At 38.0% G+C, this 24,388-nt stretch overlaps 1 protein-coding gene across 1 annotated transcript in view; it reads left to right on the forward strand.

Moving 5' to 3' along the window:
• Positions 1 to 2,525: 2,525 nt before the first annotated feature.
• LOC102214161 (mucin-5AC-like) overlaps positions 2,526 to 24,388 on the forward strand; it is a 48,999-nt gene continuing 27,136 nt past the window's right edge. Inside the window, exons 1-23 of the mRNA XM_013913301.1 lie at positions 2,526 to 2,635; positions 3,071 to 3,185; positions 3,519 to 3,603; positions 6,341 to 6,447; positions 6,741 to 6,883; positions 10,779 to 10,917; positions 11,094 to 11,204; positions 11,348 to 11,417; positions 12,511 to 12,648; positions 12,722 to 12,886; positions 13,038 to 13,132; positions 13,214 to 13,340; positions 16,343 to 16,464; positions 16,576 to 16,727; positions 18,179 to 18,317; positions 18,568 to 18,678; positions 18,996 to 19,166; positions 19,415 to 19,654; positions 21,584 to 21,740; positions 21,980 to 22,108; positions 22,990 to 23,137; positions 23,736 to 23,779; positions 23,936 to 24,045. Of these exons, the coding sequence (XP_013768755.1) occupies positions 2,526 to 2,635; positions 3,071 to 3,185; positions 3,519 to 3,603; positions 6,341 to 6,447; positions 6,741 to 6,883; positions 10,779 to 10,917; positions 11,094 to 11,204; positions 11,348 to 11,417; positions 12,511 to 12,648; positions 12,722 to 12,886; positions 13,038 to 13,132; positions 13,214 to 13,340; positions 16,343 to 16,464; positions 16,576 to 16,727; positions 18,179 to 18,317; positions 18,568 to 18,678; positions 18,996 to 19,166; positions 19,415 to 19,654; positions 21,584 to 21,740; positions 21,980 to 22,108; positions 22,990 to 23,137; positions 23,736 to 23,779; positions 23,936 to 24,045 (2,928 nt within the window). The remainder of the gene's footprint in view (positions 2,636 to 3,070; positions 3,186 to 3,518; positions 3,604 to 6,340; positions 6,448 to 6,740; positions 6,884 to 10,778; positions 10,918 to 11,093; positions 11,205 to 11,347; positions 11,418 to 12,510; positions 12,649 to 12,721; positions 12,887 to 13,037; positions 13,133 to 13,213; positions 13,341 to 16,342; positions 16,465 to 16,575; positions 16,728 to 18,178; positions 18,318 to 18,567; positions 18,679 to 18,995; positions 19,167 to 19,414; positions 19,655 to 21,583; positions 21,741 to 21,979; positions 22,109 to 22,989; positions 23,138 to 23,735; positions 23,780 to 23,935; positions 24,046 to 24,388) is intronic.

The following is a 24,388-nucleotide window of genomic DNA, read 5'->3' on the forward strand; positions in this document are numbered from 1 at the left end:
CTTCTACTGTTAAAGTGAATTATAGATATTTTACCGTCCACCTTGACAGTTTTGTTGAATTGATCATCATTATGATAATAGCAGGTATTTTTGATGTTAAAAAAGTTCAGTTCTGGATCAATGTCCTGCTCTGTGAAGTGTGTTTTGTATTCCTTGTTTGCTGGTGAATTTATCTCCTGATTAGCCATCAGCACAGCCTTCCAAGCCCTAGCCAGTAAAAAGTGAACAGCATCACTGATCTAAATTTAAATCGGCAACTGCTGCCCTCAACACTGTAAACATTTGAAAAATAACATTTTGACTATAAAAACAGCAACCATTACATTTGACTGTTAAGTGTTTTCTTGAAAGAAAACTCTATTTTTGATCTGTGTACTGTTGTTTTATAACCTGTTTGAGACAGATGGACCTCTATATAGGATGATTCCATGAATCAGACGTATGTGGACAACCAGCTGTCCAGGGGTCAGTTGACATGTTGTATATCCATGACAAAACTGTGTACCGATTTATCATAAAACAAAATGTGGTGCAGTCTTCTAGCTTTCATTATTAGCGAAGGACTTACCTTTATCTTCCACTGTTAGCTGGGCTAAATGTTTACTTGCACACACTAGTGCAGAAAGTACCATAAAGAACTCATCTCTGCATTTTCTGTTGAAGCATATCCTATTTATTTGCTTTAAGAACTTTTGGGCTACTTTTGGAATATATGTTGGGAACATGTTTTGCACTATGAAGCACTGCCCAATCGGTCTTGGAGCATTTGGCTGAATCTGAGCAGAGATTTCACCCTCCTGCTTCTAACAGCACTCAAATCATCAATAGAGACCAATGATGCAGTTCCACATGTCTGTGCCTTAATTTTACCTTCACTATGTTTTGAAAACTGATGTGGTATATTTAAGATTATAAGCTGTGCTTTTTCTTTTCCATAGTTTTCTCTTCCTACCCTTGATTTTATCTGTCCAAATAATTCTCGAACAACCTTCACTTGATTTAAGGTCTGTACTTTAGTCGTAGCTTTATTGTCTGATTCAAATTCTCGGTGGTGTCCAGAGACAAAAATGACTAAAATGAGTCATTTTCGAAAGATATGGACCGAGCTGTATATGATGCCAAAATGTGTGGCACCAGTAATTAAATTTTCTTATCTACAGACGTTCCAAAAACAGTTGTATTAGCGAGAATGCTACTACTTCTAAAAAGGGGCATCTACATTATGCAGTTTAGAATGTATATTCTGTGTTAGATGTTTGAGTGATTGGGTTAATGTCAGGAGCAAAGCGTAGATCAGTATTGTATTCCAGGTGTTGTTAAGCTTAGTTTAACTTGTTTCATGTCAGGACTGACTTTTTCAATACCAGATAATTATTTTAGTTGTTAACCAAATAGCACAGATAAACTATTTAAACCGTTAGACCAATTCGGTTTCCCCTCTGTTTTCTGGCTTGTTCATGTCTTAGTGCACTGAGAGTCAAGCAATGCCAGGACTGTAACCATCAGAACCTCCTGTTTTTATATAGTTAGTTGGAAGTATATAGAGTGAAGAAGCTGCTCGGTATGGTGGTGGGGATGATGTTTGCTGAGTAAACATACTTGATGATTTGCTTCAATATGAAATATGATGCAATGTAGCTCCACCTTCAGAGGCGCATTATAAAGGAGCTTGTTCCCCAGGTGAATCCTATCGTCTGTAGTGTTAGTCCTCCTGACCAACATGGGGGCCAAAGGGCTTGAATTGATATCATGGCTCATCTATCTGACGCTGATAGTCGACTCACTTACTCAGAATGGTAAATGATGTGCTGGAAATATTAGAATTTCACACTCAATGGATGTGCTATAAGATATTGGGAAGAGGACAGAGAGTCATATTTACTTTGATCATTCATGTGAATCCCAACTGATGATGTAAATTTAGATACATTATATCATGCTTGGGTTGGTTTATATAGAATTTATTTCATAGCTTCAACACTTCAGCTAATTAAGGCATATTAATTAGAAACTGTACTGCAGTTTGCTGCAGACAGTCTTGGTTAAATCTACTGAAGCCATTTCTGGTGTTAAAGAGTACATATGGTTCTGGGATATCTGCAACAGTTAACTGTCTTGGCAATCTTCAGTTTGAGTTTCATATCAGTGAATTGTCAGTTGATAATTTCTAATTTCCTACATCTAAATTAATAAATACCTTTTTTTGTCTTTACTACAGTGACCACTGCTCCTTCTACAAACACACTGACCATGACTTCAGGTAAGTTTGCAAATGTCCAATATGGTTATTTTTTCTTCAGGTCTTCATGTAAATTTAAAACGATTTCTCAAAAAGAATTTGTAATTTATTAATTTATTAATTTATTAATTTTATAGCTAATGCATCCCACATTGGCCGAGTGTGCACAACTTGGGGATACTATCACTTCAAAACCTTTGATGGCGATTTCTTCCAGCTGAATTCGAGTTGTAACCATGTCCTTGCAATACAATGCAAGGACAGCTATGAAAACTTTAATATCCAGATGCGGCGGCGCTTAGTCAACAACATCCCCACAATCAGCAAAATCATCATGATGCTGGAAGGATCTGAGGTGGAGCTCTCTAACAACTCAGTGCTTGTCAATGGCAAGATGTAAGTTCGGGAAAGACCTATCAACTGTACTGACATTTTTCCAAGAATATTTCAGTAACTTTAACTACTATATATTCAGGGGGGTGCAGGAGTCAGAATCCAATATCAAACATAGGTCCAATTGTATCTGTTTACATTATCAGCATTGTACCATCTTAATATGAGATTTATTCTGCTTTAATGACAGCAGCACTCAACCTAAATGTAAGCATCCGCTGCAACCTGCAAATCTACAATATCCCTCCATAGGACACTATCTTGTCCTTTCAAATGCTCAAACAAAGCCCTAGCAATATTCTGTGGCAGTGGGGTTAGGGGTCTGTCTGGTCTGTTAATGACTGATTTGTATAACTAAAGAGCAGCAGTACAAGGGTAATGTGAATTTGTTTTAATTTTTACACTCATTTTTAAAATATCACTCTTTGTTTGCACCAGGGAATCTCTTCCATTCAGTAAATCAGGAGTGACTGTCAAGGGGACCGCATCTAGTATCTCTGTTGAAGCTAATCTGGGAATAAAGGCAATCTGGAACCTGGACGACTCCCTTGATGTATGAAGCCTTCTCTCACATACAAAAATAAATTATCTGACTGGCTGTTTATTGGAGATAAATTATCAGGATTTGAGGAGAGGGACGTCGCCTCCAAATATGCTCCTTCCGATTCTTATCTATATATGACCCCTTAGTTCTACAAGCTGTTTGTTCTGGTTTTCGTCCTGCTATTCAGATGATCTCAGAATGCAGACAAATTGTCATGTGAATGTCCTACTTTAACCTTTTAATGGATTACAAGGAAAGAATGCCATATATTGGAGTTCAATTAATATTGTCCTGTCTTGTGATTTTGCCAGTTACCTATTGTGTAATTGATTATCTTCACAGATTGAAATAGATGAGAAATATCGGACTCAGACATGTGGACTGTGTGGAAACTTTGATGGCATATCCAATGAATTCCTGAATGATGGTAAGATAATTGTAATATTTCAGGAGGTAGTCTAATGTAGTCTGTAGTTATTATAACACAAACTGCAAATAACGTGCATGTACCCTGTAATTACCTGCAGTTTGCAGGCAACAAGTCAGGGTTTTGCAGATTTTTTTTTTTTTTACAATTACACCGTACCCTGTACTTTCTGGGGAGCGGGGTGTATTGTGGAGTCGCTTAATCTCGTCTAACTTCTAGGTATTTTACAGGGACAGAGGTGTAAATTGTACTGTAAGTAATTTTAAGAATCCTGCTAAGTAAATACTGAGTAAGTATTACTTACTCAGTAAGTACTGATTACACAACTAATTTTGTGCCTAATGGATGTTTCAGTATTCAACTCTTTATATATTACATATAAAATGATACATAGATAAACACTTTTCTTCATTTCTTATTTGAAATCATACATTGATATTTACAGTCATAGCATAGGCTCATCTGTGCCTATAATGATGGAAACAATGTGAGTTGTTTTCATTAAACTTTAATTAAAAACAAGGACATGAAACTATTCCTTAACCCTTAAAATATTAGCTTTAGAAATACATTAGCAGACAAAACAATACTTACACCCTGAAACACATGATATTTGCAAGTTTTTTTTCTTTGTGAACAAATGTCCAAAATGACCTCAGACTGTTAAAAATTAAAAGTGTGGACATGGCTTTTGTGTATAATATTTTACAAGACAGCAAGACAGATAGTGCAATAACTTCCTAAATATATAGTTTTTAATGCATTGCACACACTGTACCTCAACAGTGATATGTGACAGGGTTGTCCTGTTCACACTGTCATACTTAAGTGTCTCTTGAACAGTTTCCCAGCTTCTGGTGTCTTTTCATAATACATTTGTACCTGTGCATTAAGTGATCAAGGGCAGTCTCTAAAAGAAGAAAGACAAAATGAACACATTCAGTCTGTTTAAAGCTGCGTTGAAATGTCTGAGTATAGTTAAGGTCCAATTATTATCATTTTTTAAACAAAGCAAAGACATGTACATAAAGTTTTAGCATTTTACAAACAGGGGAAAAACATTGCAGACCATTAGCTAGGAAAACCACACCTACTGATAACGCCGCTGTTCTGCTTCACGGTCCTTCCAGATCCTACAATGAAATAATCAGGAGGAAAACCATTTTGAGAGAAAACCAAACAAGAAAATAAAATAAAACAAGAAAATATTTTTTTTGGAAAGAGTGATTAGGGTGACATATAGGATAAGATAAGATAAACCTTTATTAGTCCCACACTTTTTGTTTGGTCATGGCAGAAAGGGGACAGTACAAAGTTACAGCAAAAAATAAGAAAAACAATAGCATGGAATAAGATAAAATAAAATAAAACAACATACTATATGAAATAAAATAAAATACTGTGTTGCATTGGGAAATTACACTAGTATTACATAAAAATATATATAAATGACATGGTTGTCATTTCTACACACCTAAAAATGAACACATAACCTTTTTGAAATAAAGTAAATAAACTAGGTGGAGCATTTATTTTTATGCTTTTTATGCATTTATTTTAAGGTGTTGTTTGAATAAACTGTTCTTATAAATACAAAAACTGTAAATACACGTAAATGCCAATTTTTGTATATTTTTTATTGTATTTAGGTGACTAAAGAAAGACTAATAAAAGAAGTATTAAGTATTGATTAACACATTTCCTACAGGTTACCCGCACTTTAGTCGCAGGTCTTACAGTCTATAATTGTGTCATTGTTTCCTGCAGAAAGAATGACTTGTTGCCTGCAAATTGCACGTAATTACAGGGTACTTAAGCCTTATTCGCAGACCGTGTTCTAAAATGTTCTAAAATGTTCTAAAATGTTCTAAAATGTTACTGTCTATCCACAATGTGGATGTGAGAAAACACAAGGGGGGAAAACGTTGCCCCACTCTCAAGTTGTGGAGATCAAGTGTCCTTAAGCAAGATGGACATGCTCATAAGGCAGAGACGTTACACTTTGTGAGCATGGAATAAGCTGAGAGAGAGGAGAGAAATAGCCTTTTTTTGTCCCTTTTAATGATCTCTAGATTTGACAAGTCAGTCACTGTTCACCTTGCTTGTCCTGAGAGAACACCACTGGTTTCTTTTAATGTTAGCAGCAACTTTTCAAAAAAGTTCACAGTCATTCAGAAGTAAAGACAGGGAGGAGCTCCACTCTATGAAAGACTACAAAGGCAAATAGTTCAACAATTCTCTGTGCACAAATCACAGTCAACAATATTGAATAGTTGCGATCTTCAGCCCCTTTTCAAAAGCGTGCACACTGAAAATAGGCATAATTGTGTAGCAGAAATGATTGCATAGGTTTTCAAAACCATTTGTCATTGACCACCATTAGTTGCTGCATCCATAAATGTAATTTTAAAGGATCCTGAAATGCTTCGGTTTGATGAAAAAAAAAGTGAATTTCTTTTTGAAAAAATCTACATGGGGGTTAGTGCACATTGGAAACGTCTTAGCTTACACATCTACGAGGGCCCCTATAATAGTGAATTATATTTATTAGATTTGGAGCAACATATACTGTCATTCAATTAGCATAATTTTCCCCATTTTTAAATAGCATAGATCTGTACTGAAAGTCTAGATGCAGACCTGTGACCTTTTTGGTTCATTATGAAATAGAATACGTAATGAAGAAGCCCCCCAATAAGCTTCATGATCATTTTATTGTGACTGTGCTGTACTACAGGAACCCCAGTGTCTGTGGTGGACTATGCTGAGACCTGGAAGATAAATGGCCCCACAGAGTACTGTGAGGAGACTGACATCAACCCAGTCCCGAGCTGTGGTGATAAGGTGAGTCTTCACTATTTCTCATTTTCAACACTGTTAAATTAAATTCAGTTTTAATTATACAAAATCAATAGGTGCTTTATATTGTAAGTTTAAGAGCCTACAGTAATATGGAGAAACTCCAATAATCAGATGACTGCCTGAGAGCAAGTACTTGGTGACAGTGAGAAGAAAAAGCTCCCTTTTTAACAGGAAGAAACCATTAGCAGGGTCAGTCATCCGGCCTCACCTCGGGGGTGAGGGGCAGAAGACGACATAAAGACACACTGTGTAAGAGGGCTCAGGGGGTTGGGTAGCGCATCTGTAACCGGAAGGTCGGCGGCTCAATCCCCGGGCTCTCTGTCCTGGTCGTTGTGTCCTTGGGCAACACACCTTACCCACCTGGTTTTGGCCCCGATGGCGCGATACGGCAGCCTCGCCTCAGTCAGTCTGCCCCAGGGTAGCTGTGGCTACAACTGTAGCTGCCTCCACCAGTGTGTGAATGTGAGAGTGAATGAATAGTGGTATTGTAAAGCGCTTTGAGGGCCCCGAAAAGCGCTATATAAATCCAATCCATTATTATTATAAAAACATAATGGGTAAAAGAGGTGAGTGCGGAAACAGTGTATCATGGAAAGCCACCAGCAGCCTAGGCCCAATGCAGGATAGCAAAGGGAAGATTCAATTTTAACTTTGACTCTGGATTTAGCAGGGAGCCAATGAAGATAAGCTGGTATTGGAGAAATATGTTATCTGATTCTTTACCCTGTCAGTACTCTTACTGCACTGTGCGTGAACTAGTTTCTATCTGAATTGAGAAGCAGGAAATTAGAGGTCATTAAGTTCTTTATATCTTAAAGACATTCTTGTAGTTTAACTAATGCTATCTTCACTAAAACTGTTACTGTGATGACAAGTAGTTATACTATTTATACAGTCTACAGAAAACAACAAATAAACATCAAGGTTAAAGTGCCACTGTGAAACATTGCAACATGTTATATATACACCTGTGATTAAAAATACAAAGAAAAGTAAAAATGTAAAAGCAAAACAGTAGCAGTAATACAGAGACTATTTAAGAGAGCAGTGCAAATCAGTGCAAATCAATAATATAAATGCATTATAACACAGTATAAATCTAAGAACAATAGCTGCATTAAAGACATTTGTGTGTTATCATATGCCTGACAGATGTTGTCACCTGGCACAGAATGAAGAGTTATTATACAGGTTTATGAAGGATTGTAAAAATTATTTCGTGGGTTGAATTAGTCTGTGGGAGAAGGTCTGCTGGGTTAGGGTTAAATAAACACACTCTTACTACTATACTCCGCACGTCTGAGGCAGCTGCAGTGCAATATTAATAGTATTATAGTATATAGTATATATATATATACATATATATAGTATTATAGTACTCATACCCCTTAAACTCTTGGAAATGTTGTACCTTACAACCACAAACCAAAATGTTTTCATTAAGATTTTCTGTGATAGACCAATACAGAGAATCTCATAATTGTGCAGTGGTATGGAAATGATGCACGGTTTTCAAAATTTTAAGCAAATAAAAATCTGAAAACTGTGACATGTTTGTGGTTGTAAGGTGACAAAAATGTGAAAAAGTTCACACTTTTTCAACGCACTGTTATTGTAAACTCAAACAGATGTTACCTTGCTACCTTGAGGGTTCAAACTGTAGGCTTCTAAAAATGATTGGCAGTATGTATTTTTTTAACTGACTGACTTCTTTTTCAGCAATTCTGTGACCAGACTTTCTCCAGTGATCCCTTTGTTGATTGCCAAAACATTCTTGACGTGGAATCCTTTAGTAAAGCCTGTATGGTGGACACGTGCAACTCTACAGACAACACTACTTTTGTCCTCTGCAAAACACTTTCAGAGTTCTCCAGACAGTGCATCCATGCAGGTGGCAAACCCCAAGAATGGAGGAACGATACATTTTGCTGTAAGGGTGCAACATTTACAGTTCTGGGTCTCCATCATAGGCAGTGTTTTTTCCTTATACTTTGCAAAATTCTTTAATTGACATTGAAAAACTTTTGTCCACAGACAAGAAATGTCCATACAACATGGTGTTCTTGGAATGTAGCAGTTCATGTCCTGACAGCTGTTCCACCCCTCAGGCCAGCCAGACATGTGACAGCCATTGTCATGATGGCTGCAGCTGCCCTGCTGGTATATCCACACTCCTTTTGCACTCCATCTCTTGCTTTCTGTCTCTCAGAGAGAAAACAATTGCAAAGTATTCTGGGCAGTCGCAGCCAGGTTGTTCACACAAAACTAAAACTGCATAATTCGGATCTCAGATGTCGGAACTCGGGAGCCACGTCGCTCCTGAGTCAGCACATCCCTTTAATGAAGTCAGAAGATAAAAAAAAGCAGGGTTTGTTTTGCTTCTTGGATTGAGCCATTCATGCATCACTAGCAATATAGCATAATACCTCTTTTGTGCTTAAAAACACCATGGTATCACATTTATGATAGAACTTGATAAGCACTCTGTGTATGGATTATTTAGCAAGTCACAATTAGATACCAGTGGCAGTACAGATTAAAAGTTTCACCACTGTTTATGTTCACTGCCACCATCTTTGATTTTTAACTTAGGATTGGTAGGGTTGCTCCAATTTTTTATTTTTTTATTTCTTTGTTTTGAGTTTTTGGATTTTCTGAGTTGAGGTGGCATTCCAGATAAATATTCTGACTGGGAACTTGAAATACAATGTACCACACATATCCAACAGATAAAGATTGTTTTATGGTCCCACAATTGTGTCCATCGGCAGACACGATTTCAGTAGGACAGAGAGGGGAGAGAGTTTCGACCACACACTACTTTGCATTCTGCCAAATGTTGATTGGTTGACAAGTGGACCAGAAGAGAGAAGGGGATGACAACAGTAGAAAAAAAACAACCCCCCCTACATGTAGTGATATTTGAGACCTTTCCCAAATAGCAAAATTGGTATGGTCCCGATCTGGCCCACACAATTTGCTTACACTTGACCTACATACCACAAAGAATGACGGCCCTTTGGGGGCCCAGATCTGGCCTACACATGGGCCAGCACAAGGCCAGTTGCAGACACACTGGTGGCCCTTTGCTGGCCCATGTGCAGATGAGTAAACCCTCACTAGGTTTTGGATAAAGTGTAAACTCACAAATCTGTCAAACCTGCATTTGAAACGTCGGCTACCATAGTAGTATAGTATTGCAACATGGCATTTGGGTCTTCTAACTAAAATAGGAAAACAGAAACATAAGTAGTGCATCATTGCCAGACCTGGCCCACATCTGGTTGACATACACCCTGCCATAACAACCATCGGTCAGAAGTGCCAGCTTGATGCCGGATCCCGGCCAGAGCTGTTTTCTATGGGCCTGGGCCACATAAACCAAACCATAATCGGGCCAGATATGGCATGCCATCACATAAAGAGTGACGTCGTTGCCAGACCTGGCACACATCTGGTTGACATACACCCTGCCATGACACCACTCAGTCAGAAGTGCCAGCTTGATGCCGGATCCGGGCCAGGCCTGTTTTAAATAGATAAATATGAAGGCATGCCGGCTCGGACGACGCCCGGATCAACAAGGTCCGCGTCAGGTGTTGAGGAACCAGGGCACCCTGACGAGAAGTGGGCTACTGGAACAAGAAGGCATCGGTGGGCAAGAGACGAAAACAGGGCGTTGTTGGAATGCTACTACGCAAGTAACCCTGGTGGAAGGGGTTACGTGAATAGGATGACGGACCTATGGATATATATATATAAATATATATTTTTTGCGTCTCTTTCTCAGGGATGGTCTTTGATGACATTGGTAACAGCGGATGTATCGCAGTCTCTCAGTGTCCATGTCTGCACAACAACGAAATCTACAAGCCAGGAGAGTCCTACTCGCACCACTGTGGATCCTGGTAAAATGAATTTGTGCCACTTTGTTGCAGAGTTAAAAAAATGAAAATAAAACATTTTTATTGTGTATGTGATACTAGAAATGGTAAAGACATGAATCTAAGAGTACCTTTGATAGGATGATTAAGTGTTAAAGCCATTTCTAAGTTACACAATTACAATCTCCCACAAAATTATTGTGTACGTCGGAGGTACTGCAAGTAAGAATGTTTTAGCAGTCTCCTCACATTTACAGTTTGTACATTTATGTGACAATTTTACCTTTTTAAAGTTTTACAAACGTTAGTGAGTTTATTTTAAGACATAGTAGAAAATGTAATGCAGTGTGTTACTAAAGCAGTTATATGAATATTTGACCATATTAATAATTTTTAATACATAAATGAAATGTGTGTGTGTCTTGACAGTGTATGTGAAAGCGGTCAGTGGAGTTGTACAGAGACAAACTGTCCAGGAATCTGTTCTGTCAAAGGAGGAGCTCATGTTAACACCTTTGATGGAAAAGTCTACACATTTCATGGCGATTGCTCCTATGTTCTAGCTAAGGTGATACTCACTGCTAGTCCTTCTCCACATACACATAACAGCAGCATCTTAAACCGGATGCACCATCAGAAAATAATATGCTAATACAATAATATGATTTGAGTACATACATGTGTAGTGTAATGTTGTTTTTTTTTGGTGACTGATTACATGTTTTGTTTTGATGTGCGCTGCAGGACAGTAATGGTTTGTCCTACACTGTGCTGGTGGATCTGGTCAAGTGCGGGCTAAGTGACACAAAGACTTGCCTCAGAACTGTAACTTTGGCCTTAGGCAGCAATTCTGTGGTAAGCTGCAGGCATAAAAACACCATCATTACTCCTTGTGTCTGAAAAAAAATCCAGATCTCACAAAATCTGGTGCTTTTTCTCACCAATAAGAATTTGCAAATCCTGGTGTGTCTAAAATGTGTCTTTCTGCAAAATGACAGGTTGTTAAAGTTCAGGCATCTGGGCAGGTCTATGTGAACCAGATTAATTCTCAGCTTCCACTGTTTACAGGTAAGTTATCTCACATTTCACTGTCCACATATAGTAAACACATCTTCTTAATATAATGATCATAGTCTATGTATGCACATTTTCCTCAGTAATAAATGTTTTTAAAAAAACACCCATTCATCCATCCGTTTTCTTCTGCCTCCTGCCTTCTTCTGACCCCGGGTTGAGGGTTTTCCTGTCTAAGCAGAGAAACCTAGGCCTCCTTCTCCCTATCCCCCTTCTCCAACCTATCTAAAGGAACGCCAAGGTGTTTCTGGGCCAGCAGACAAATGTAATCTCTCCAGTGTGCCTACCCCATCAGCCTCCTGCCAGTAGGGAGCCCAGCCACTCTTTGGAGAAAACAAATTCTATCTGCAGTCACATTCTTTTGTTCACTACCCAAAGCTGGTGACTACGGGTGAGGGTAGGGACATAGATCAACCAGTAAATCGGCAGCTTTGCTTTCACACTAAGCTCTCTCTTCACCACGAAAGACCGGTGTACTGCAGCGGCAGCCCGCTTCTCTCTGCTTCCTCCAAAGTCCCCACAGGCTAACCTGTGGACACCTTCAGCTTGAAAGCTCCCTTTGCTCAGGTGTCTACAGTCTGGCTAAAGGATTACCACCATGACAGGCACCACCTCGCAGCTGCAACTTTTTGCAGCAGCCTCAACAATGGAGATGCTGAACATTGTTGATTCAGACTCAATGTTCTCAGCCTACCTTGGAAAGCTGCCACCTCACAGACAGAGCCTTCTGTCAGGCAGTCCCAACGCACCCTCACTATAGGTTTATTAGAAATCCAAGTACTTATATAATCATTTAATGCATTCTTTGTTTGATTTTGTTTTATGTGACATTCAATTTGTCTTACTTGACAATTTATCACAGGTAAATTGAACGTGCTTGAACGTGACTTTCAATTTACATAAGCTAAGGGCCAGCAAAATTAGTATTCGCAAAAGAATTTTGTTCAACTCACTACAAAATATGTAATAAAGAATTGGAACAAAAGCACCACACTCATTAGTTGTATTTATTTATCTGCGTCATTGACGTTTGTATGTTTGTGTTTGAATTAATTGCTACATTTTTCATGTCTTCTGACCTCTACAGCTGATCTGAGAGTCTTTAAGCCATCTTCCTTCTACATCCTTGTAAGCACCACAGTGGGCATACAACTGATGATTCAGCTGTCTCCCATAATGCAGCTGTTCATTTCAGCTGACAGGTCCCTCACAGGAACCACCTCTGGTATGTCTCCACGTTATTGTTAGTGTCTGGAACGTCTGGAATCTGTGTAACTGTGGAGCTTCTTATTTGAAAGGTTTATGTGGAAACTTCAACGACATCATGAGTGACGACTTTAGAGTGACAAGTGGGCTGGTGGAAGGCACTGCTGCTGCATTTGCAAATGCATGGAAAACCAGAGCCAGCTGCCCGGACATTATATCACATTTTGGAGACCCTTGTAACAACAACATCCTCACAGGTACAGATAAAACTCCTGTATTATTATGTTTTATCTTATAAAAGTTATTATGTTATATGAAAAATACCATACTTCCTTGCTGTTTTTCAAGATTTTATTGAACAACAGATGATATATAACAAGTTTAATTCTGAATGTTTCTGTGTTTTAGAGAAATATGCTGATTTCTGGTGCTCCAAATTAACTGATCCCGAGGGAGTGTTTGCTCCCTGCCACGCTGTCGTTAGCCCCAGCACATATAAAGATGTAGGTCTGTACATGCAAAGTTTTAATGAGAACTTTGCAGCTGAACTCTTGTTAATCGTTTCACGAATACTCTTTTGACAGAACTGTATGTATGACACCTGTAACTGTGAAAAAAGTGAGGACTGCATGTGTGCAGCAGTTTCCTCATATGTCTATGCCTGCTCAGCAGCAGGAGTCCACATCAGTGGCTGGAGGAAAACCATCTGTGGTAAGTAAAACACTAAGCATCCTTGAAAAGAGAAACACGGGTTCAAACAACAAATTTATCTGAACATGTTCTCTTTCAACTGCTGCTGTGTCCACAGGCATGATTTTACATTTAAAACATAGGACCATTTGTCTTCTTCTTCTTGACATGATGTGCCAATGCTCGCTGAAGCACATTGTGTTTTTAGTGAGGGGGTTTTCTCGACAACAGGACTGAACCCTTTTGTTTTTAGATTGGCCCCACAACCCAATTTTTAATTCAATTTAATTCAATTCAGTTTTATATTGTAAGTGCCAAATCACAACAAGAGTCACCTCAAGTGCTTTTTATTGTAAGGTAGACCGGATTGGAAATGAAAATCCTACAATAATACAACAGAGGACAAAATAACAATCATACGACCCCCTATGGGCAAATGCTTTGGCGACAGTGGGAGGGAAAAACTCCCTTTTAATAGGAAGAAACCTCCAACAGAACCAGGGTCAGGGAGGCAGAGCCATCCGCCGTGACTGGCTGAGGTGAGGGGAGGAAGACCGGACAAAAGACATGCTGTGGTAGAGCAGCAGAGATTGATGATTACTAATGATTAAATGCGGAGAGACCCACTGTCATGTCGAAGAAGTCCTTGGTCCTTATTTTTAAAAAAGTATTATGATATGAGTTCTGGTTTTGTATTTGGAAGCAGTTTATCGACAGGTTCAAAAAGGGAAATGTAACAGCAATTTCCCACAGACTGATTCTATACCAGCAATCAATGTATGAGAATAATTGGTCATTCTGATTTGTTGATTACACTTTAGGTCTATTTTTCATTTGTGGATTCGAATTTCATGAAATTTGAATGAGCTCTTCATTGACTGGATCATTAGAAATGTTTTAAAACTTACTTTAATCAGTCCTTGTCTTTAAATTTTTGTTTAAATATCATTTCAAGCACATCAAATAAAGAGCTTTTTTTAAAAAATAAAAACCCTCAAACATGTGAAAATATGCTGGCTTTTCATTTAAGATCCTTGAGTCTAATCATTAAGTCATCTACAGTTTTTTTAAATTCACTTCTTAAATGTAATAATGCAATGTATCAGTTTTCGCATCAATTTCAGATAAACATTCATTATTTGTCAGCTTATTTGGATATATTCTTCAGCTTTCAGCTCATCTAAAAACGGTCAGCCTGCCAGCTTCAACGATTTCAGCAAAGATTGAGCAGTTACAACAATTCAACTCAAACAATTCAGTTTTCAGCATTCATACTGCAATTGGAGTACACTTGTATGTAAAATAATCGAATAATCTGTGCTAAATCAACAACGTTAGTGCTAAACTCACAGGAATATTGTACCTCGATGACCATGACAATTAAATGTGTCAGAGCCCCTGTAAATTAAAGTCAGCAGCAGCAGTCACAATTTGAGGAAACTCTAAATTCTTTGGGTTAATATAAATGTTATTATTACCATCACATTGTCAGCATGGGTCAGCTGCTGACACCATGTCTGTGTTATGGTGTTAACCCACCAGACATCTTTCCATGCCATTCGTACTACACGAACAGTTCTTGTCTCCAGTACCACAGCTATGGCACATATTTTGGTATCTATTTTAAATAATGGCAGAAGTAGCAGGTCATTTGAATACAACAAATCTTACTAAATCATCTGTGTTTGATTCATTTTTGCAACATTTGAATTGAATTAAATTGAACTGAACTGTTGGCTCATTGTATAAACATCTCATATCTCTCATAACAGAGACATTCAGCACATCATGTGCAGCAGAAACTGTGTATAACTACAACATGACCAGCTGTGGGCGTACCTGCCGTTCCCTCGGCCAGACTGACTACTCTTGTCAGGTCAACTTCACCACAGTGGATGGCTGTGGCTGTTCTGAAGGAACTTACATGAATGAGGAAGGCCAGTGTGTAGCCCGTGAAAGCTGTCCCTGCTATGCTGAAGGCATTATTGTTCCTCCTGGACAGACTATCAGTAAAGATGGCAGCACATGGTAAATAACGCCGACTAATTTTTCTTAATTCATGCTGAATCATTCAGGTGAGGAAATTTTCAAAGGTTGATTCTGTTCTTCTGGACATGTTTTCAGTGGAAGAAATATTTTGTCACTCATCCGAGTAACTTCTTCAGTCTCAGCTGACTGCAGGTTTAGCAATGTTTGCTACTTTTAGTCATAATGCAAATGTGCTATTTATGTTTTTTCCAGTCCCCAACTCTCTATGGATAGTACTCATGGCCATTATGATGATTTTGCATCATAATGGCCATGAAATTGACCAACTGACCATTCTTAATCAGCGGTGCTAGAACAGAATCAACTTTCTTGGATTTTTATGTTTACCATCACCAACCTAAAATGTTCATTTGCTAAAGTTAATTTGCTGTAAAAACAAAGTGAAGCTCAGCTAATAGATTTGTATTCACTTAATATGACACGTGTTAATGGCAGGGACGTGTTTGCTCCGAACAAAACAGGAGGATTAAACGAATATTGAACTGGGGAACACAGGATGCTGGAAGCCGTATTCTGTATATATACCAACTACAAAGCATTGACTTGCAAGTTAGAGGAAAAATGTTGTTCCATTCTATAAATTCATGTTGTGAATGCACCAGTACAACTAGGATGTTTTTTGCCCATGAACATTTTAAATAACAAAAAGAATAATAAGAAACTACACGGTTAAAGAATGACTGAGGATATTATGTCATATAAAAGTATTTCTCATGTTCCCTCATAATTGTTCTCACAGTGTCTGCAGACAAGGCATTCTCAGCTGCTCTGGAGGAACACAGCTACTAAGTAGGCACCGTAATTAACATTATGTACACAGATTAGATGCTATTGTCGTTAATTTGTTTGATAAAATTAGTAGCCAAACATCTTCAGTTCTCTTTCATATTATGAAGTTTTCACTCAGTGAACTGTAAATAAATTCACAATGACAATAAAACTATGAATGTGAAGCTGTTATATTTTGTTCCCAGGTTTACCATTAGGTTCACCACAATGCGAATATCCCATGGTGTACTTTGACTGCTCCACTGCTCAACCTGGGGCTACTGGCACTGAATGTCAAAAGAGCTGCAGCACCGCTGACATGGCTTGTGTAAGTACAGCACAGTTGTGCCAGTTTGGCTGTGTGCTTAAATGTGCAGTACATGCACAGGTCTTGCTTGACTTACTCTCTCCTTTCATTTTTCACTCTGGTTGGATACAGATCCACACAGGCTGTACATCAGGCTGCATGTGCCCAGATGGGCTCTTGTCAGATGGAGCAGGAGGCTGCGTCAATGAGACCAGCTGTCCATGTGTGCACAATGGACAAGTCTACCAGCCTGGAGAGACACTGACAGTGGATTGCAATACCTGGTTTGTACATTTCTTTACAAGCATACAAAGATGTATATTTAAATATTCAACAGCAGTATATAGGTTATAAGAAGAATTTATACATATTTCCACTACAATAAAGAACGTCAGTTAAATAGGTGACTTGTTTCTCATAGTTCTTGTTTGAGACACAGCCGCCACTGCTGCCAAGGCTCACGTGTCAGAGCAGGTTTTCTACCAATCAAAATATCTGGAGATCAATCCAATCAAAGAATCTTTGGGGAAAAAACCCAAAGATACTGAACCCTGAGTTGCCCCCAGTGCATTCAGCTGAGGGTGTGTTAATGCTGGATAAATGAGTTTGGATATAAATAAAAAGCACTGCATGAATGTTTGCGTGATAAGGCAATGCAAGACTGAAAAAGCAAGTTGTACTAAAATAACAGCTGGAGAAACATTTTGCAAATAGGTCGTTTAACTGGCAACATGTCACTAACATGCTTAAAATGAATAATAAGAAACTACAAAAGTGGAAAACTGTTCTGTTGTCTGATAAATCAAAACTTCCAATTCTTTTGTTTTCCACAAAATAAAATGGCTACTGTCTTCTTCACACTAGAGGCAACTAAATTATCAGGACTCAGTCCAAATGCCTTCATCTCTTAAAAAAACAAAAAAACAAAAAGATGTCTTTTTCAGCAAGACCTTGCATATTTCAGCAAAACAATGCTAAACCTTATACTGCATCTGGAACAACAGTATAGCTCTGTAGTAGGAGGCTCTGGCTACGGGTCTAGCCTGCGTGCATTCCAGAAATTACACTTGAAAACATGAATGAAAAATATGACAAAGAAAATCCAAGATTGTTGAACTGCTAGAATTCAATATCAGACATTCGTCCTCCAAAAGTCCAAGGGATGGTCTTGGTTCCCAGACATTTGCAAATTGCTTTTAAAAGAAGAGGGGATGGATGATACACAGTAGTAAACAACACTCTGTCCAAGCTTTTGTGCAACGTGTTGCTGCCATCAAATTTAGAATGACCTTTTCATTTATTCAAACATTTCATGTTTTCTATGGTCTACTGTGAAAAAGGTATGACTTTCTGAGATTTGCAAATCATTTTTATTTACATTTTATTTACGTTTGCAAGGTGTCCCAACTTTTTGGGAGTTGGGTTTCTATTATAAAACTTGTTTACTAAATAAAAACGTCACTATATTTTCACTATTCAGCTATATTTGGGGTTTAAATGATACAATTTGGCAGTGTTTTCACCAAATACACTGTACTTTTCAAATGTTTGAATAGAAGAAGTTGTTTTAATTATATTTGTAAAAACATAAAGCTAGGTAGTTAATTAATCACCAGCGGGTTTTTTTGTGGGTTTTTTTTTTTTTTTTGTATTTTGTATTCTTGATTACACAGATATTACAAATATTTTGAAATTAATTTAATAGTTTTTGTCGGCTGTATGTGTTTCTCCCCAGTTCCTGCAGTGGAAGGAAGTTCACATGTACCAACGAGACGTGTGATGCTGTTTGTGGAATCTATGGAGATGGTCACTACGTCACCTTTGACGATAAGAGGTTCGACTTCAGTGGACAGTGCGAATACACACTTCTACAAGTAAGGTTGCTAAAAGTTAAAAATGAAAACTTTGTAGCCTTGGTAGATTTGGCAACACACTGTTGTACCATCTTTCTTCTGCAGCTCTTCATTGTAAAGCTCACTCTGGCTACTGTTTCTTGTATATTATTTTACCAGAACAGAAAGAGGCACATCAACATTTTTATCAGTAAATCGATTTTATGCAACTCTTAAGGATTCTAACTTTAACACTGGTATCCAGTAATTGCATGCACTGTGCTTTGCTCAGGACTTCTGTGGCACCTATAATGGCAATGGAAGCTTCAGAATTATTACTGAAAATGTTCCATGTGGAACAACAGGAACCACCTGTTCTAAGACCATCAAGATCTTCTTGGGGGTAAACACAAAATCCTTCAGTTGTGCTCATTTTCAAAAATAATGACTGCAAAATGTAGAGTGAATGTAGAGTAAAATGTTTTAAGAACTCTTCACCAACAATATTAAAATTGCACAATTAATACTAGAAAAAGAAACTACAGAATCAATTAAAGGTTGTATAATTTAACTGTTTTTAGATTCAATTTTTTTGAAATCTTTTGAAAAAACAAAAGAGCTTTCAGCTTTTCAGGTTTGTTGCACATATATGGTTTCCAGGTAGCTTAAATTCTACAAAAATAAAATTCCTGTTTTATTCATTGCTGTTGTAACCCACAGGATAATGAATTCCAGCTTAAAGATGACAATTTACAAGTGGTAAAGGGCACTATCCAGGCGCTTCAGGTACAAAAAATGGGCATTTACATAGTGGTGACAATCAAGCCTGGACTTGTTCTCATGTGGGACCAGAAGACCAGTCTTTTCATTACAATCAGTCCACAGTTCCAGGTAAAAGAAATAAATTCTGCACATCTGGATTGACAGTTACTTCTTTTTACTGTTGAAGTATAATTGCTTAAGAAAGTTAATATTAAGAATTTCACAATAACAGAAATTTAGTAGTCAGTACAAATACAAATACAATTACACAATTATTGATACTCATACGTATTAATAATTGTGATATCACTGTAATTTAAAAAAAAAAGCATTAAAACGAGGGCTTTAATCTGTACCACTGCTTCCTTTCCTCTTAGGGTCAGGTCTGTGGTCTGTGTGGAAACTATGATGGTAACAGTAAGAATGACTTCACCACACGCTCCCAGGAAATAGTAGCAGATGTTCTACAATTTGGTAACAGCTGGAAAGTTTCATCTAGTTGCCCCAGTGCAGAGCTAATCAGTGATCCCTGTGCCTCAAATCGCTACCGGGCAGCCTGGTCTCAAAAACAGTGCAGTATCATCACAAGTGTCACCTTCCAGAGCTGTCATTCAAAGGTCAGTATGTTTGGTGGTAGCAAATATACAGAAATGGATACACACACACAAAAATGCACAAAAGAATATGCACTTTAATTTCCCCTATGAGCTCTTTGTTCTTTTATCTTAATGTCTGGCATTTAGGAATCTTTACCTAATAGACACGATATGTGATATCCATCCGCCCATGCATTCTCTTCCACTTATCTATTCAAGGTCGTGGGGGGCCTGGAACCTACCCCACCTATCACCAGTTAACCTAATCCCACTAATTACATGTCTTTAGACTGTGGGAATAATCCAGAGTAGTGGGCGATAACTTAAACCTGCGTATGTCTACATAAAGGTAGTGTTGGAGCACATTGTGGTACCAACCACACCCTCAGGATTTGGGCAGAAAGTTGTGTGTTGCTATAAAAATGGTGAGAAAAGGTGTAAATCTTTCCTACAAAGAAATTAAGATGCCAAGTGTCCTTCACCTTCAAAAGGCAATCAGAAACAGGGGAAAAGTCTACTAGAACCAAAACCTCAACAGAGTCAGAAGACAAGTTTCTGAGCTAGAAGCAGAGCTTAATTGTGGTCATAGTAAGCAAGCCTCAACTTCAACTGACAGGTCAAGTTCAGAGATGGGCAGTAATGCGTTACTGTAATCTGATTACTTTTTTCAAGTAACGAGTAAAGTAAGGGATTACTATTGCAAAAACGGTAATTAGATTACCGTTACTTTCCCGTAGGAACGCTGCGTTACTGCGTTACTAAAACCGTCATTTTTTGCGAGAATGACTCACAACAGTGACGTAAGCGAGTGCGACGTTCGTGACAACAGCTGTGTGCAGATCAACAATGGATCACATATCGATTGTGGGAGAGAGTATGAGCGTGCAGCGTTTAAAGCGTGGAAGTACTGACCTTACTTTGAGTTTGATTCCATAAAAAGTGACACAAACATTAGTGTCCGCTGTGCGTGGGAAGAAAACTTCTTTTTACAGCGAAAAAACCCCTAAACTTCCAACAAGCACCGAGTAGCTACGACGTAATGGGAAACTCACAGAGAAACTCGCGGATTCTTCCACTGACCGCAGCACACCTGCACCAGGGTAACCCTCCGCCTACCTCACTCCTGCTTTACAGGTGAAAATAGAGCAACAGGACCGCTGAGTCTTTGACTTTATTTATTTTCTGCTGTGTTTTACTTGCATTTATTTTATGTGCAGAAAATAGGTTTAAATGTTAAACTAATTTCTTCCAGTCAGAGAATGTTGCAGATAATTAAATGTTTGCTTGATGCATAAAGTTAAAAGATTAAAACTAATAAAACAAGTTTTAAAAAGAGACTTTTCCATTTGATTACATTTTGTATGATGGATTATGCAGAAAAAGTAGAATTGGGCTGAAAGATCTATTTATCACCTCTTCAGGGTGTAAATCGTGTTTTTAAAAAGTAACTAAGTAACTAAGTAATTAATTACTTTTGAAAATAAGTAATCAGTAAAGTAACAGGATTACTTTTTTGGGGAAGTAATCAGTAATTAGTTACTGATTACTTTTTTCAAGTAATTGACCAACACTGGTCAAGTTGCAGCAACAGAACCAATGCTAAGATTTCAGAATAAGAAAAAGAGGTTTAAAGAGGTTTACCTGAGCTGTGAAACATTGCCAATGGACTAATGAAAAATGGAAGAAGGTGTTATGGAGTAATGAATCAAAATCAAAGTCTATGATCTTTGTACAGTATTGAGGAGGCAAAAGGACAGTTCCTCAATCTGTACCCCTGAATACATTGTGGTTAAAAATGGATTGCATGATTCTTTTTTAACTTGAATTGTTTATTTGTTCTATGCTTACAGAGTAAAAGGAATAATTGAACTGTCTGAATTTCAATAAAAAAACTGGAAGAATTGGGGTTCTGTGAAACTGACTGGTAGTGTATTACTGTATGTGTTCTAGGTTGACCCTGGTCCATATTTTGATTCCTGTGTGAGAGACTCCTGTGCTTGTGACACTGGTGGGGACTGCGAATGTCTCTGTACTGCGGTGGCTGCATATGCTAAAGCCTGTAATGAAGCTGGGACCTGCATTGCATGGAGGACTCCAAAGTTTTGTCGTGAGTCTGATTAATGTAATTCAATTAAATTCAATTCAACTTTATTTATATAGCGCCAAATCACAACAACAGTCGCCTCAAGGCGCTTTATATTGTACAGTAGATCGTACAATAATAGATACAGAGAAAAACCCAACACTCTTATGACCCCCTATGAGCAAGCACTTTGGTGACAGTGGGAAGGAAAAACATCATCAATGCTCTACAAGTCTAATAAGCAATGGTTTTGTTTCTTGCAGCTATTTTCTGTGACTACTATAATTCACCTGGTGAATGTGAGTGGCACTATAAGCCTTGTGGAGCTAATTGCATGAAAACATGTAGGAATCCATCTGGAAACTGCTCGTCACTCATCACCAACCTGGAAGGTACATTAGGCACAGTATTGATATGCCAATTTGTGGACTCTTTATTTTTGTTTTAAATGTGGAGCTTAAGTCAACAGAACAACAGACCGTATCCCTGCCTATGACACAGTGGTTCACAAGCTTTTTACATCATTCCCCACATGGCAGGAAGGAATATTTTCACGTCCCATCTAAACAAAACAATGACAGAAAAGCCTACCTGCAACTGTATTTAGATAATGAACTCATTCACAATGAATCCTTCAGTAATTTTTGTTTTAAACAAGCAACTTTCATTTCAAACAACTATTTGTAACTTTTGTCATGAGACAGCTTCCTTAGTCTACACCACTTCTTCAAAAAAGCAACAAGTTAAACAGAATGTGAACATTGCCAAACATGGAAAAATACAGTCCAGTCTTAGTCTTATAAAAAAGAAATCCAGAGACTTGTGAAAAGAGATGAAAAATATATAATTTAGTGAGGGTTCAATACTATTCACTCTTAGTGGCTGTAGTAAGCCTGTTTTTGACTGCAGAGCTGTGGCAGGGCGTGGTCTGCGGCATGGCTGCGGGGGAGGCGGATGTATATGAGCAGCAATCACACCTTGCTGGTGTTCCGGCTTAAAACAGAATGAACTAAGTCCTTTTGTGGTTGTGGTTGTTGTTGTTGTTGTTGTTGTGTGTAGGCTGTAGCTGAAAAGCTGCAGCCACGTGCGTAAGTCAACAGCTGCAATAAAGAAGTGTACTGAAAAGTGTGAACATGTCTGTCCCGCATCGTTTACCCAGGATTGGAGCATGATAGGTGAAGGAGAGGCAAATTGTGAAATGTTTACAAAAAAGCTTTGCATGTATTGTACTTGTAAATTTACTCAAGTTAACCACTATTTTAAAACATCGTAGGCTGCTATCCACAGTGTCCCCCGAACCAACCCTACTTTGATGAAGACACTATGAAGTGCGTTTCCGGGGACCAGTGTGGATGCTATGATGACCAAGGCAACCATTACAACGTTGGTGAAAAGGTTCCATCAGAGAACTGCTACACCTGGTATGTCTCACACAAGATTCATCATTCCATCCATTTTAGCACACAGTACATAATGATGCACGTAGAATTCAACATGTGGTCTTTTGATGTAAGTATATAAAATATAATACACGGTGCCATTAAAAAGTATTTGCCCACTGTCCGATTCCTTTTACTGGAGTCTTTCACATAACTTTAGAGACAAACTGTTTGTGTGAAACAAAAATCCTCTATACTCCCGGGAAGGTTCACTGCAGGTTCAAGTTTTCATTGTGTATGGATAAGGGCTGTCATAGTGGCTTTGTAACCCTTTTTAGAATTGTATATGATAAAGTTGTTTCTCAGGTAATTCTTCAGATTTTGGCCTGATGAATCGCTTTTTAAGATCATTTAACCTACTGCACTTTGACAGGGGCAAAGGACTAGGTAAATGTAAATATTTTATTACTCTATTATTTCAATGATCTGAAAAAAAGGAAGTAGAAAGAAGGCAAAAACTTTCTCATGGCACTGTATGTGAAATATACAGTTATTGAGAAGTAAATGTGATGTTTAACATGCCACAGTGAGTGTATAACCAGACACAAATGAAATAACCACAACGTTGTTTTCTTTCAAGCTTATGTACAATGTCGGGGATACAATGTAACTACAGTGTTAACTGTAAGTATACTATAAGCTTGTAAAGCTATGCTATAAATCTATTGCTTGGCAAATTGAAAAAAACATTTATTTTCAAATTTAATTTATTATATATAATATAATAAATGTATATGAATTAATTTGTATTTACAAAAAGACAAAATGTTTTACTTGTAGATTGTACATGCATCATTAATGGAAAAATGTACAACTATGGGGACAATATCTACAACACAACTGATGGCCTAGGAAACTGCATCACAGCTGAGTGTGCAGAGAATGGAATTGTAACAAGGAGCATATACCCCTGCTTTATTACCACAACAGCTGGGCCAACAACAACTCCATTTACGTTTAGTACAATACTAAACACCACTTCAGGTATTAAACTGATGATTTCTCAAAGATATAGATAGAGTATTGAGAAATATTGAGAAAATTGAATTGTATTATGGAAGTATATGCATGTTTTAATGTCATGTCATTGTATTTTGTCACAGTTATTAGTACTACATCTCCATTAAATACTACATTTGAATTTGAAACCACATCGGCAAAACTGACCAAACCAGAAATAACAGAAATTACATCTGGGCCTTTCACTACCACTGAAGGAACAGCTACAACACC

The sequence above is a fragment of the Pundamilia nyererei genome, unplaced genomic scaffold, assembly GCF_000239375.1.
Source record: "Pundamilia nyererei isolate P.nyererei 1_Seehausen unplaced genomic scaffold, PunNye1.0 scaffold00124, whole genome shotgun sequence".
NCBI classification, from domain to species: Eukaryota; Metazoa; Chordata; class Actinopteri; order Cichliformes; family Cichlidae; genus Pundamilia; species Pundamilia nyererei.